Source organism: Vipera ursinii, assembly GCF_947247035.1.
Source record: "Vipera ursinii genome assembly, chromosome: 2".
In the NCBI taxonomy this organism is placed as follows: Eukaryota; Metazoa; Chordata; class Lepidosauria; order Squamata; family Viperidae; genus Vipera; species Vipera ursinii.
Genome location: NC_139513.1, coordinates 81,125,675 through 81,141,784, shown reverse-complemented (window position 1 = coordinate 81,141,784; position 16,110 = coordinate 81,125,675). Strand labels below are relative to the sequence as shown.

At 38.5% G+C, this 16,110-nt stretch overlaps 1 protein-coding gene across 3 annotated transcripts in view; it reads right to left on the bottom strand.

Annotated features, from left to right (window-relative positions):
• Positions 1-16,110, bottom strand: part of ANXA6 (annexin A6) — a 45,492-nt gene that overhangs the window by 16,044 nt on the left and 13,338 nt on the right. For all 3 annotated transcript variants that reach the window (XM_083355357.1, XM_083355355.1, XM_083355356.1), the window contains exons 3-16: positions 15,714-15,804; positions 15,123-15,217; positions 13,931-14,044; positions 13,668-13,758; positions 13,184-13,263; positions 13,038-13,094; positions 11,325-11,418; positions 9,324-9,419; positions 8,683-8,741; positions 7,405-7,527; positions 7,007-7,065; positions 4,707-4,785; positions 3,615-3,696; positions 296-390 (exon numbers count right to left, since the gene is read on the bottom strand). In XM_083355357.1, coding sequence (XP_083211483.1) covers positions 296-390; positions 3,615-3,696; positions 4,707-4,785; positions 7,007-7,065; positions 7,405-7,527; positions 8,683-8,741; positions 9,324-9,419; positions 11,325-11,418; positions 13,038-13,094; positions 13,184-13,263; positions 13,668-13,758; positions 13,931-14,044; positions 15,123-15,217; positions 15,714-15,804 — 1,215 coding nt within the window. The remainder of the gene's footprint in view (positions 1-295; positions 391-3,614; positions 3,697-4,706; positions 4,786-7,006; positions 7,066-7,404; positions 7,528-8,682; positions 8,742-9,323; positions 9,420-11,324; positions 11,419-13,037; positions 13,095-13,183; positions 13,264-13,667; positions 13,759-13,930; positions 14,045-15,122; positions 15,218-15,713; positions 15,805-16,110) is intronic.

Genomic DNA, 16,110 nt, shown 5'->3' with positions numbered 1-16,110 from the left:
ACATGTTTATATCAGCATTCTAAAATCTAGAAACCTTAATATAATAATACATACACACACACAAACCATAGTTTTGAACTAGCAGCTGAGATGGTTATGCATAAGATCTAGAAGGCATCTAATTGGAGAAGGCAACCAGGGGAAAGATGGTCTTAATTCTTTATTTTTAAAAGTAACACCAAACTTAAAATAGGCCATCTATAAGAGTTACTGTATAACAGCTACTGCAATAAGTAAACCAATTGAATGTTGGAGAAAGGGAATGAGATGCAAAAGAAGAGATTGTACTAATTACCCGGCCATAATGAGACTTGTATGCTTTTATGATTTCTTGCCTCTGATCATTACTCCTCTGTGTGACTACCTCAATGATTGCATCTTCATTAGTGCCTGAAACCCAGAAAACAGAATAGATTCAACCATTTTTCCCAGTTTAATAATATTTAATCTTGACTCTTGCACTTAGTCAGGGAAGTAATCCCATGGAACAATAAAAAGGAAAATGTTCCATAGGCTGACCACTGGGGTGAGAGACAGAAAATCAGTCACTTAGTTTACTGCCTGCAGGACTTTTTAAAAAATAAAATAAAATAAATCCTAGTATTGTCTGACTGCTTACAAATCCACCATCCTTAGAGTTTGTTTCAGCCAACCTGATTACAGCCCAGTACAACTGACTAAAGAAACTGTAAATTAGACAAAAGTATGGAGCAAAGGAAAAATCAAATCAGTGCATAAGCATACTTGCTCAATAGCACATTGTATCAGCTTGCTTCTGGTTTCTATGTGGAAAATTCCTGAATTATTCCTGTGCAGTATGATTTACTGCACTATGTTCGCCCTATAGACCAGGGGTCCTCAACCTTTGCTGGCTGAGGAATTCTGGGAGTTGAAGTCCACAAGTCTTAAAGTTGCCAAGGTTGGAGACCCCTGCTATAGACTGTAGCCTCATTCCTTTCTTAAAAATGGATTTGGGAATGGACAAGAAAAATTCACTTAACCTGCCTGAGATGCAATTGCATATGAACTATTGCCATTAATACAACTCAAGCTCCAAGCATGCTCATGCTATTCAATGGAGGATCCAGGATCTCTAATTTGTAAACTACTTTGCAAGCCCACATGTTACTAATTACAGTTGTTACAGAGCAGGAAAGAGCATTGGTATTCTTTGCGACAGCTCCTTCCATGAGAATAGTTTGCCCCAAGAAGCAAGGATGACACCCCCACACCCCCATACACAATGGCCTTCTCGGAGGTGAAACTTGGCTTTTCCAGAAAGCTTTTGGGGATTAATTATAAGCAACCAAACAGATCTTAGTTCGTTGGTTATACTATCTAATTTGGGAGTTTGGCTTTTGGCTTTTATTATTTTAATGAATAAAAATACAGTTTTTTTATTCTGTATTTATTTTTCAAGATTTTTTTAAGCCACCTAGTCTGTTAAGTTTCGGGAAGGGAACAAGTCTCCTAAATAAATAAACAAATGCAATGTAGTTTGTGCTTCTGAATGAATGCCCAGGGAATGCCTCTTACTGAGCAATTTAAAAGAATAATAAATAGAAGTAAAACCATTCAACTGTTTCTATTAATCACTCTGAATACATTCTTCATTTTCTACCTATCACATTGAGCTTAAATAAAATGGCAAGAGCCACCAACAGAATATCAAGATTAGGCAGAGGCTTGAGAGAGCAATCAGTTATTGATTGATAGCACAGTGATTAGAATGGCATAAAGGTAAAGTAAAGGTAAAGTTTCCCCCACACATGCGTGCTAGTCATTTCCAACTCTAGGGGCCGGGCCGGTGCTCATCTCAGTTTCAAAGCCGAAGAGCCAGCGCTTGTCCGAAGATGTCTCCGTGGTCATGTGGCCGGCATGACTGGACACCAAAGGCGCACAGAACGCTGTTACCTTCCCACCGGAGTGGTCCCTATTTTTCTACTTGCATTTTTACGTGCTTTCGAACTGCTAGGTTGGCAGAAGCTGGGACGAGTAACAGGCGCTCACTCTGTTAGGCGGCACTCGGGATTCGACCCGCCAAACTGCCGACCTTCTGATCGACAAGCTCAGCGTCCTAACCCACTGAGCCACTGCGTCCCTTAGAATGCCATATTGCAGGTTAATTCTGCTGACTGCCAGCAGTTTGATCCTGACTGGCCCAAGGTTGACTCAGACTTCCATCCTTCCGAGGTCAGTAAAATGAGGACCCAGATCGTTGGGGGTGATATGCTGACTTAGAGAGGGCTGTAAAGCACCATGAAGCAGTATATAAGTCTAAGTGCTATTGCTAGTAGAAAATGTATAACAAAATCTCTATCCTGGGCATTCTTCCTAACTACAATGAGTTTTTGATACAACAGTGCCATCTCCTGGGTGTTGAGAAGAAGCAGCAGCGTATCATTTGGTCACTATCAGTTACTAACATGATGCAAGCATTCTGCATTGATACGGTTCTTATGGACCATTTCCCGCCTGGATTATTTGTAGATGATGATTGCTTCTAGCAATATTGGAACCATTCTTCTCTTTCCAGAAACACAGAATCAGAAGAGTAATCTGGTTTGTTTTGAAAGACACTTCTGTTTCATGGCTGCCTAGGATTTACAAAGATTATCAACCTCTCCAATCAGCTACATGAAGGAAATGGCCGGAAGGAGAACCACAGCCAAGAAATGTTTCAGAGCAATGGTTCTCAACCTTTTCTTCACCCACAGACCCCATTTAAGTACCTTTTGTGGCCATGGATCATGGCCACGGACCACCAAGACTTAAGATTTAAATCACAACATGTCTTCAAACCTTCGTGGACCCCGTGACAACATTGCCCCTCCCCGCCCCAAAGGCCTGCGGACCGCAGGTTGAGAACTACTGTTTTAACATCGGGTGTTGATTCTAGTAGAATAAAACCTAGCAGTGGAGTTCTACGTGGCAAGGTGGAGGTGCGGGTTACAGCGTTCCTAGAATGTGACTGGAAATGGGGAATGGATTTATAAAATTACCTACACTTTAAAAGCATTCAGCTAAAAAGGGCTGCCTTAGGAAGAAATCTGGACAAGCTGTCAGGTGCCCAAAGCCTCTTTGTTTTCCCTTGCATATATATTCTAATTTTGGGGCCTGCCGTTCTGCTGGGGGGAGGGGGAGCTTGGAATAACTTTTGCTTTCTACTCTCCCTCTCCTGCTTCTATCCTTGAGATAGGAATGCATCTCCCTTATCAGGGAGATGGTTACAGAGAAACAAAAGCTGGAGAAGACTTTGAGATGTGCACCAACTGTGCCAGTCACCTGCACATCGTGCCACCTGTGGATTGGCTGAATTTCAAATGGACATTAAGACACTGGTGGGAGGAGGAATATTGCTAGCTTAACTATACCGTTTGCCCGGGATTTTCCCCAGATCTCGCCTTGACTTCCCTACTGTCACTGATAAAAGTATCCTTTTGAGACAATGCCTGTTTCAAGAGTTCTGCTTTCTTGGGTGGTTAGTTGAAGTGGGTCCTTACACAAGCAATAATGCTTCCTATCCTGAAAGTCTACAAATGTTATTACTTTACCATTGAATAAAAAGATGATTTTTCTTACTCTGCATCAACACATTGCAAAGGTTTACTTACCTAACCCCTTCATGGCTTTCCTGAGCACCTGTGCATCACCATCAGCGTTGAAATTTGCAGCTGGACAAATAGTTCCTTTCAGCTGCAGAAATGTAAGAGTAGTTTAAGTTAAAATTATTTATTTTAATATGAGAGAGGCATAGAACGAGGGCAAAGCAGAAGGGCATCCAAATAATGCGCCCCCATCCATCTCCTAACAATTGCTATTTTATTTAAAACAAAGAAAATATAATAAAACAATTGGAGAACAGCTGGATAAATTCCATCCTTATGCATCTCCCAGAGTCAGCATCTGGAGGGCATCTTTAAAGGATATTTCAAATTCTCAGTGCCTATTTCCAATTACATCAGCAATCTTCTAGACATTAATTGAAAAAGACCTGATTCCTTTAGGACTGACTCTCCAACTGTTTCACATGCAAAAAGCCTGGGATGAATTCACACAGTCCATTCCAGTGATTATATACAATAATTTAATCACTGCTTCCTTGTATTAGGCAGTAACATGTCATGATGGAAAAATAGTCTGAGAAAGGAGCAGGTTTGCTTGGTAAAATAATCCACTATTATGCGACGTATGTGAATTCACCCCTTAAAATTAATTCGTGAAATGTTTAGTATGTTGAATGGCTCACACAGCAAAGCAAGCAAAAGAAGAAAACCCACCTATTGCTAATCTGATTTTATAATAGAAGCTATGGATTATTTTCTTAACATAGATCTAAGGATCCATATTGCAGATGCATTCATGAAGCTGCAGTGATTCTACTGGGTGCGTGTTGGCACTTACAAGAAGGCACTTTCATTGGACTGTTTTTTAGTTTTACCATCAGATATCCTATTATACTGGGAAATAACCAATATCTTCAAATGTTAATTCCTAAAAATGTGGAAGAGCAAGGAAGGGGAAAATACGTTTTTAGGCATGAATGCATATTAGTTAAAGTTGCAGGTTTAGAAGTTGTTAGGAAGGGAGAAGTGTTGAATAGGCAAGATATCTAACAGGTCCAGAGCATTAGCAGTGCATAGTGAAGCAGTTGTGGTTTTGAGCCAGCAAGCCACAGGTAGGGGAAGGAAAGGCTGGCTTCTAACCTCCACTTTGGCCACTGCACTAAGTTCCCACATCTGATAGGCCACTTGCGCAGCTTCAGGGAAGAACTCACCTGCAGCACTGGAAGGGGAGGGGATGGAAAGATACAAGGTGGGTGACATTTGCAGAGACACATTAAAACATGAAGATGCAGATCCTGTGCAAATCCAGCTGGTGCCTGTCACATTATCCCAATTCTCCTGTACCTAAACTCTCAAAACAACATCCTGCCTGCCTGCCTATCTAGCTATCTAGCTATCTGTCTATCTAGTTTAGGTGAGTTTTTTTTTCTTCTCTTTGCAAAAGGCAGCTGCAGTCCTTCTTAATGTGTACTAGAGCTAAATACTACCTTGTATTTAGCTCTGGGAAGTGGGGGGGAGGGGGGGAGGGGGGAGAGGTAGGGGGGGAGGGAGAAGGGAGGGGGAGGGGGGATTTTTAAAGGAAAAATTGTATGTTAAAACTTTTCAATTAAAAAAAAAATGTGTACTAGGATCATAGGCAAATTATTAAAAGCCCATGCTAGCCCAACTCTAAAATCTTGATTAGGCCTTTCTTTGAATAAACATAAAGCATCAACACTGCTGAAGGAGCATGGTGGCTTGTGTGGTTGTTAGCATGCTAGGCTGACAAGCAGTAAGCCTGCTGTGGACAGGGTGAGCTCCTGTCTTTTGCACCAGCTCCTTAACAGGGACATGAAAGGAGCACCCAACCAGGCATTCCCCCAACAGTGATGTTACCAGCTAATCCTTTCAACCTAGCAGCACCTCAGTCCCTCTGATACAAGTGCAATACGATCAACATAGCTTTGAATGAAGAGAAAAGGTGGGAAAATAATGAACGAAGGTACCCTTTGTCTCAAATGTAGCCTGCCTGGTTACTTTTTCAACGGAAAATTTTATTTTCAGTGTCATCTGAGGACTGCAAAAGCAACACGTGGATAGATAATGCAAATGATTGTATGAGTTCTTTAAAAGATGTATTACTACTGCTGTTACTCCACTCTTCTCTGTGCTGATTTCCATACAATGTAAGAGGCACACTAGTAGTTCTCATGCTTAGTAAAACCACTGATCATCACAACCAGCAGTAAAGATTGACATATGCAATTTACCCAAGCCATCATCCCATGCAATATTTACTTTCTAGATGTCCCAACTACACTACTTAACATTTGCAGTGATCACTGTTGTGATGAAAGTTAACATCTAGTGCCGTGGTGGCGAACCTATGGCACACGTGCCACAGGTGGCACACAGAGCCTTCTCTGTGGGCACGAGCACCATCGCCCCAGTCCTAGGCCTTCAGCTGGGTTTTATAAAACCTTTTCGCTTTAGGCCTCTGCCACCGTGTGCAAAAAAAACAAAAACAAAGGTTCAATCAATCAATCAATTTCAACTTCTTGCGGGGAAAAAAAAAGAACTTGCAAAGTTGGAATTGATTGATTGAACTTTTTAGTCCCACCCAGTCTGCTGCTACCACCACAGACACGCTCACCCAATGGGCCACACCCACTCAATGGGCCATGCCCACCCAGCACCCGACGATACATAAGTGGGGTTTGGGTTGCGGTTTGGGCACTCGGTCTCTAAAAGGTTCACCATCACTGATCTAGTGTATCTGAAATGCAACAGATTAGTGAAGGATGGTCCAAAGTGTCTCACTATAAAATCTCACAGGTTAAACTACTGAATTTGGGTAGTAGCAGTATGTACCCAAACACTGGATCAAGTTCTGACATGGAGGTATAAAGAGAGAGGAAGCTAAACCTAGTTAGATCTAGTATATGGAGGCTTAAACATAGAAATGGGTAATAATTATTTGCTGATCAGAGCATTTCAAAACACATAGCAATGTCTTCCTACTACATTTTGTGCCTGAGGTATTATGATTAAAAATACATTATAAAATGGTTGATCAAGACTCTTAGTGACCACACAGACAGATTTCCCCCATCATTATAATATGAACATTAAGAGTATTTTAAAAGAATCAAAATCCTTCCAGGCAGGCAAACACATATTTAGCCTGTCAAACAAAAACTGAGGTGAAGGATCTGCTGTCCATTTGGCCATCCTCAGATGAAAAACCTCACTTTCCAGAAAAACTACTAAAATTTTGGGGGGAAGGTATTTGCTACGATATAGTAGAAACTAGCCCTGCAAGGAAAAAAAAATTCACAGACCAGTTGGGAAATATTATTATTAGAGATACAGTACAGAAACTCAAAAAGAGTTTCAGCAACTGAGGGCCCTTAAAAAGCATCCCTCCCCCACAAGAAACCATGCTTCAGAATTGGACTTACTCATCATCTCCCCCGCAGAGTTTCAGTAGGGCTTTTTTGTAATCACCTGATGTGTCACTCTGTAAAAAGGGAGAGAGGAAAACTCAGGTCTTCACAATTATAGCCAAAGGGCAAATCATCCTTAAGATGAAAGTTACAATACTGAAATGCTGGCCGCAAAAAATAACCTAAGCTCTCACAAAGGAAAGTTTAACCCAATCGCCTCTCTCTAAGGTTGCCTGAATCATTTGTCTGCTGATGATCTCTTCCAAGCATAACATGAACACAAGTGGAAGAATGAGATAGCAGATACCTTCAAAAGCACTAGGTCCCTGCTTAATAATATTCAGTGCACTATAAATATAAATTACTAGGATAAATTTCACACACCCTCTGCAGTGCAAATTTATAGTGTTTACCTCAATCATATGATGCAAAGATTTTTCGTACTTAGTCCGGAATATTTCCCGAATATCCAACATATCAATCTCACTCCGTGACACCATGATGCGAATCAGTGTGTTGTCTCTTGTCCCGAAACCCTAGAATGAATCATTTAAGGTCACAAAAATCCATGGGATGTTCAGATTTTTAATGAAGATGCTAGAATCCAATATGGGAAGCTATTCCCAATTGCTATGTGCATCTCAAAACACCTTCAAAGGATTTTTCTTATTTTTACGTGTGAGTATAATTCATCTATCAGTTGAATTCATTATTTTCCAAAATGTCAGATGTAACATTAGTAGCATGTGCTACTTGTGCCTCATATCTTTAGGAGAGTCAGACTTTTTTCAGCCATGGAAAAATTTATAGGGCATCCTAGAAAATTACTGCTGGAATATTTGGAATACTGCTCATAAACTATAAACCCCACCAAAAGGAACCGATTCATCATTTACAATAGTTACGTTAGCAGGAGAGTAAGGCAACATTTTCTAAAGTTATTAACTATAATGGTAATAACTGATTGATATTCATATGTCAATATTGTTTAACATTTATTTTATGATAAATTATATTTTATTCTCTATTAATTGCATATATTATCCTGAATATGTTCCTCCAAATATAGCTTGTTAATACTATTTGCTAAAGCCAATGTTTGGCTAAGAAATTAAAAAAAAACCCTTGTATTAGAAATATGGATTATGTTAAAACATGTTTTCTTAATTATCTTGTTCTCTGACCTTTTTTAAAACAAACATTTTTTGTATCATTCTTTGTACCAATACTGATTACATATTATACCTATAATGAATTGTGACTGGTGAAAGCTAAAACAAGTAGCTTCTTGTTGCAATAACATTTATGATACAAACTTGGCTGTTTAAATAGACTTAGTTTATCCAAAACTTTTTTCAAAAACATGCGCTGATATACAATCCTGTGCAGTTAGAATCTGTATGGTTGAGTTGACACAGATTCAAAGCACACGTGTGAAGGCTAGCACCTCATTTTTATGAACTATCATAGTAAAGGTCACAAGGTATAAATATTAAAATTAGCTAAGTGTTCACTCCTTGGAACCAGATAGGTGGATGTGGATTTAAATTTCCATTCAATGTTTTAATCTTGATACTAGAAAAGTCCAAACAGTTAAAATCTAGAGAAGTCAGCAGTGGTCCTCCTAATGTTCAGAAGATACATATAGTAGGAGATGAAAGCCACTCTAGAATGCCTGGAGTGGTACTCACCTTCATTGCTTTGAACAATCTTTCAGCAAAATACTCAGCTGTACTCCTGATATTTTTCACTGTGGAGAGAGTGTTGGGAGAGAGTTTTAGGTCTGTGGGTCAAACATGCATTTTCTGAAACTCTTCAAAACCTACTGCCTGGTGTCACACATGACAAAAAATGCTGTTCAATCTTGCACTGTGATGCACTCCTGAGTAGAGTTTTAGGCAGCCATCCCCTCCTCTTGCCGACTCTTAATCACATTATTTCCAACAGGATTTCTTTACGCTCAACTGACAAAGAAAATGCTCATAACACAGATGTTACTGCCAACTTTTATTCTGAACAACCCAAATTTCTCTCTGGACATATAACTACTACCCTTAACCATGAATGGTGAAATTATTAACAATCAGATAAAGAGATATCCCTCTCTCCCCCGCTACTTCTATCTCAAAAAATTCTATGAATTTGCTAGATTTTTGGAAATCATCTACATTTTCCTCGTAGAAGTAAGTTACATGCATTCTATTATCTTCCTCATCTTAACCAAAGTTAACTTCAGATTTAACTTGACTAATTCTTGATTTAACTTGACTAAGTCCCTTCGTGCCTGCTTCTGTTCTTCAAAACATACTTTATAAGATAGGATCCAGCTTACCTACAGCCAGCATCAATTTTTCAAAGTCCCCAGATAGTTCTTCTCGGATGCTCATCTCAATGGATTTTCCCGAAATCTTCTGATACTCATTAAAGACTGAAAAAAGTGGGAGATGGGTATTCTGTCTCTCTGATAAACACACATGCATTTGGCTCATTGCTATATCAAAAGCATCTTGTGCTGAATTCCAGATGACACCTGCTTGATATAGAGCTACCTCAATACCACAATATAACTTGAATGGAATACTTAGCATTACTGCCATTTCATAGAGTTTAAAGTTGAGATTTATAAGATGTACTATTATTTATCTATGTATAAAAGGTAAAGGTAAAGGTTCCCCCGCACATGCGTGCTAGTCGTTTCCGACTCTAGGGGCCGGTGCTCATCTCCGTTTCAAAGCCGAAGAGCCAGCGCTTGTCCGAGGACGTCTCCGTGGTCATGTGGCCGGCATGACTAGACGCCAAAGGTCCCTATTTATCTATTTGCATTTTTATGTGCTTTCGAACTGCTAGGTTGGCAGAAGCTGGGACGAGTAACAGGCGCTCACTCTGTTACGCGGCACTCGGGATTCGACCCACCAAACTGCCGACCTTCTGATCGACAAGCTCAGCGTATAAGGGGAGTTAAAGTGCGATAGGATTTAAAGCGTATTCATAGTTGGTTAGCATATTTTAGTTTAAGCTTGTTAGAGGCAATACCCTGCTTTCAGCTCTGGGAAGTTGGGGGGGGAGGGGGGATGTGGGGGGAAGGGGGAGGGATGGAGTATACTTAAAATGTACTGTAAAACTTTTCAATAAAGTTGAGTTTGGCAGCATGGTGCATCCATTACTACTAGAGGAAGCCCTGAAACTATAATTATATGTAATAGAATTTTAAAAACCAAGTCTTATGAGATAGAAAAGTCTAGAAATATCTCTATGTCATCACTTGGGATTTCAGGAGATTTTGGACATGTTTTTCATTTTAAAAATCTTAAAATATCTTTCGTTTGGCTATTTTTTAAAAAGATTATGTGTTAGCATCCACAATTCTAAATGAATTCATAAAATGGTAGCTACTTCCTTTGCCAACCCAATGTGCAAACAAAAGCAGTAAATGACCAACTGCCCTTGATGCATCTTGCAAACCCATTGTTCTATTTTTTATTTGTTTCAGAAAATTAATAACCTTCACAACCACCGATCTCTAGATAAACTGAATCATAGCTATGCAATGAGATGAAAATGTTTTTCAATAGAAAATACTTCAGCTAATAATTGCTCCATGTGATTTTTTTATGTTTAAAAAAATGCTAAAGAGAAAGCTAAATTTATAAGCACAATACTTCATCATCTTAAAAAAAATTAACAAATTTTAGACTTTCACTTTTCTCTTCTTAGATTCAGGTTTTCTGGTAAAGACAAGTTGTATTATGCTATTAATATGTAGATGATGCAAGGGCATAGAGTAGCATTCATTTGACATACCCTAAACATTTAAAAACGTTCTACAAATGTTAATTTTGTTTTAGGAAATATTTGAATCCGGCACAATATTTCAATTTAGCTATTTTTGGCAATGCAACAGAAAACCTCATATATTTATATAGCAAAGAGATTGTGGAATAATATATCCCTCAATTTAAATCAATAAAATAACTGCAATTAAAATATTTTCCAAAGAACCTTCAACATTGTGTTTATACATGGCTATTTGTTAATGGCTGGTAATTTCGGTCTTGGTTAACTATTTTTTTTCCAGAAGGACATCATGACCAGATTCCAATGAATAATCTTAATGTAACTTTTTCCTTCCTTCCTTCCTTCCTTCCTTCCTTCCTTCCTTCCTTCCTTCTTCTTCCTTCCTTCCTTTCCTTCCCTCATTCCCTTCCCTTCCTTTCCTACCTACCTAGCACACATGAAATCTTGCTAAAAGAGATCACAAGTTGCTAAGAAAATTTGAGATTCTTGAGATTCAGATTATTTTTATTATTTCCTTTACAGCAATGTTCCAGCTCACCTAGCCGAAGGTGTTGTTTGCTTCGGTTTCCAAGAATGTAGATAAACTGGGCTTCATCTGTGCCCCATTTCTGCTCTCCAGCTTCTAACAAGTCCTTTGAGAAAACATAAGTGCACAGGACAACATGAAAAAGGAAACAACTACTGTTACCATCAACATTTTCAAAGCATCATATCTTGGAAGCTCTAAACCTTCATAAAACAATGATCCAAATAACTCTATTCAGCATTAGTGAATTCTCAAAACTGATATGTAATATTAATCTGATAGTTCAATAAAAATTAAGACCACTTTATGTTAATATTTACTAAATGATTTTTAACCAATCATCTTTAACCATCTTCCTCTTAAACCAGGGGTGTCAAACTCAATTTCATTGAGGGCCACATCAGCATTGCGGTTGCCCTCAGGGGGCCGGGTGGGTGTGGCCAGGGTGGGCATGACCTACTGGGTGGGTGTGGCCAGCTCTACATTGTTCACATCAAGGGGGCCTATGGGGGCCTGGGCAGGAGTGGGACAGATCTGAGGGTCTGTGGCAGAAGGAGGGTCTCTGGGCCAGGGCCAAGGCAGTGGGGGCCGTTCCCTCACTGTTTCCAGGATGGCTTCGCGGGCCACATGAAACCACTTCACGGGCCGGATCCAGCCCCCGGGCCTTGTGTTTGACATGTCTGTCTTAAACCATCCTACCTATACTGTATAGTTACTGTGAGGAAAATTGGAGAAAGGTTTGCTTGCCACTTTCAATTCCTGGTGAAAAAGTACTATATAAATGTATAGCCTATAACAAACAATGTAACAAAACAATATATCAAATCTATGGCAGATTACCAAAGCCTTCGGAATATATCTACAAATCAACCTAAATTCTGGGGCTATATAGTCCAATGAGAATATCTTCTTGAATTTAGCATTCAGTTAAGAATTTCTGAAGCCCTATTCTTTACTCTTTCACATTGACAAACTATAAATATTATCTACATCAAAAAAGTAACAGCATAGGAAACCAATCAGAGCTAAATCATTTGACCCATACAGGTAGTCCTCAACTTACAACAGTTCATTTTGGGACCATTCAAAGTCACAACGGCGCTGAAAAAAATGACTTGGAACCGTTTTTCACACTTACAACCGTTGCAATATCTCCATGGTCACATGATCAAAATTCAAATGCCTGGCAAGTGGTTCATATTTATAATGGCTGCAGTGTCCTGGAGTCATGTGATCAGTTTTTGTGACCTTCTGACAAGCAAAGTCAATAGGGAATCCAGATTCACTTAACAACCGCGTTACTAATTTAACAAATGCAGTCATTCACTGAACAACTGTGGCAAAAAAAGTTGTAAAATGGGGCAAAACTCACTTAATGAATGTTTCACTTAGCAACATAAATTTTGGGGTCAACTATGGTCATAACTCGAGGACCACCTGTATTAGTTTATTTATTGATGGAGATAATACAAAAAAGCATTTATCAGACCTATCCTTATTTAAACTAAAATGGGTGTTTCTGAGTGTTTAGTTTTGATTACTACCGAGGGCCATACACTGTGGAATTTGTAGAGAAAAAGTACATCAGAACTTACAAAAATTATCTACATGGGACTTAGTTCACCCTCTAGAATATGCTTTCTTTTCTAGGACTGGATTTGTTCTTTGAAAAAAAATTAAATTCTTCCTTTGCTGAATCATCACTTAGGCAGTATCATTACTTACATTGGCATCTTGTTCTACTAAGTCTTCACTCACAACGTCATCTTCTTCTCTGTTTCCCTATTAAAAAAACCCAATGCACCAGTTCTATTAATACGACTAAATAAGGATAGAATAAAAGCGAAAAGAGAACACAAAGACCAACATACCTGAAGCAGCACAATGAGCATCTTCTTGAAGTGTCCTGTGGTGTCTGCTATGACATCTTCCTCCAAGTCCCTTTCATATGCTGTAAAAACCATACAAAGGTTACTAACAAACCTTGTTGTTTTTCTCATCCGATATATATAAATGCCAAAAACAAAACTGAGCAAGCATTCATAAATGCATCTCTACACAAACTAACAGCACAAGGACAAGGACAAAAGCAATATATCGAGATAATTGTACAAACTGAACAAAAGGCTGAAAGAACCTTTGCCCGTGATCACTTAGGTAAAGCTAAAACTTGTTACTTGTAAATTACTCCAGAATATTCAGGATTAAATATCCGCTAGAGACAGAGAGAAAACTGCTAACTTCATCTCAGCGATAATCTCTCCAGCATGAGTCTGTAGATCTTATTGCAACTTTAACAGCCGTGAATTAACAGTAGGTGAAGCCAACTCAATAAAAAGATCTTGCAGTAATCACCATCTCTGTAAGCCTCCACCAGAGCATGGATCTGTTGATTGGTCCGAGATGCCAAGATCTCAATCAGGCTCTTCTCATCAGTCCCAATCCCCTAGGAATAAGGAACACAACTTATCTGTATCAGCTATAGTATATTATTGTTACTTTAAAAGATGGAAAAGTAAATACTCTCCAGAAGGAAAAAATGTACTTTAAGAGTATAGTAAAATGACTAGTATTTTCATGAGTTCAGAAGTAATGACAACCGTAATTAAACTTTTTACCTTTAGAGCATCTTTGATTTCCTTGGCATCAAAGTACTCCAAGGGTCTCATTAGACCCACAATCAGTCGTTCAAATTTCCCAGTCAATTCATACTTCAAATCTGCAATCAGGTCCTAATAAAAAGGAAGAAAAGGTAAGGAATTAAAAAAGTATTTGTTTTGCTCAGTTTATAAGAAGACCACTCACCACAGAAAAATATAGTCTTAGAATCAATTAAAAAACTGAATTCAACATTGGAAGCAGAAACAAATAAAACTTTATTTTGCTAACATATCAACTAGCATCTCTCTAGTGGAAAGCAAAAAAACAGACTTCTGTTTTTAAATTAAAATCTAATCTATGTGAATACCACTGTTAAGGAGAAACTTATTATCTATTACACAATGTGTAAAAGAACTGTTGTGAGATTTAAATGTCAGAAAATGGTCAACATTGTCTTCTTTATTTGTGGCTGCCACTCCCCTTAAATTCTGTGAATGAATCAGAAGATTCAGCATTAAAAAAACCAATCTTGTTTTTATTTTGTCCTCCATTTTGACAGCCAATAAAAAAGCAAGCTTTCTTCTGTTTACATCTCTTTGAAGACATCTCCTGCAAAGTGAAAGAGACCCCACTTGATCTCCTGAGTTCCAGACATTTAAAGAGGTGGTAGCTAAAAGCAAACAATTTCTGCATAACAAATTATTTCTATCCTGTTTGTTCAAAGCATATGTTTCGAACACTCACTTAGACATATAGGACTCATGACCTATTTCCTCCTATTCTTCCACAGGAAAGGGTCCTATAGGTAAATATATGTATATCCTTTACAACAGACTTAAAAGATGGGAGACGTCTTCCCCTTGGAGTATGGGGGCCAGCTGCCCGAGTAAAAGATATGCTCACCATTGGCAATGATTAACGGATCCTAAAATTTTGCTCCAACTATATCCTTGGTTCCTTAGTTGAAGGAGGTAAAAATTCAGTTTGATCATTAGTATATCATGACTATGGAATAAGACCTTAAGATCAGATGTACATGATGTAGAGGAAGACAGTAATGAAGCATAAAAAGATAAAATTCACATAGGGAAGAGGTCAAAATATCTGGATGAACGGATGTTTGCCATTCACAATCCAGTAATTAAACATGATATTACAAGCCTTGTATAAATTCTTTTTTCCAGTTTTCCCATCCATTCTGAGACTGACCTTTCCATAGAGCGCCTTATATACTTGGCAGATGTCATTTCTTTGTTTATTGCTCCTGGATGTTATGAGATCTAGTATAGCGTCTTTATCACTGCCTGCAGGGGGGACAAAGCCTAAAGTCATTTTAAGATAACTGGGTCCTAAAACTGACAGCAAAGTTATATAACATATATTAGAATCACCTTAAAAAAAAATCTGGATAACAGTCCCACTACCTGTATGCCAAACTTAGAAAACAGACAATACTGTATATCTCTTCTTCTCACCATTCTTGCACACTATTTCCATAGAAAAGAAAATGCACAGATGATGCCATTGTCATGAATTGCTCTTATTGGATTTATTTTTGGTAGGGAGGGGTATTTTCAAGTCATTTTTTATTCCTGGCAACTGCCTGGACAATTCCTTGCAGTTTTCTAGGCAACATTGTGGATATGATTTGCCACTGCCTTCTTCCAGTTGGTTTCGTACCTAAAACACTACTACTGATTTTTTAAATCACATGTATAAAACATTTTAAAAAGCCAGATATGTATGAAAACTGTAACAAATTTTAATTCAAAGTGATAGGAGGTAGTATTGAAGACATACCAAATCCCTTCATAGCACTGTACAGTGCCTCTGCATCCTGGTTGGCATTAAAGTTTGGGAAATCCTTCACTGAACCCCTATATCGTCCAGCCTAAAGTAAAAAAAAGATAAAAATCAAATTATTATTAATTTCAAAACATGTCATCTATAGAATGTACAAAAATCATAGAATCATAGATCTTGGAGATCTATTACTCCAATCCCCTGTCCAAGGATAGAATCATCAGACCATTCCAGACAAATTACTTAAGAGCCATTGCTTGAAAATCTCCAGTGACTTCATGACTGGACTTCAGATAGAAAGCTCTTCTGCTGCTTAATAGTTTTCCTAGTCAGGAAGTCCCCTCTTATTTCAAGCTTGGATCTCCATCTACAAAACTTCTACCTGCTGGTTCTT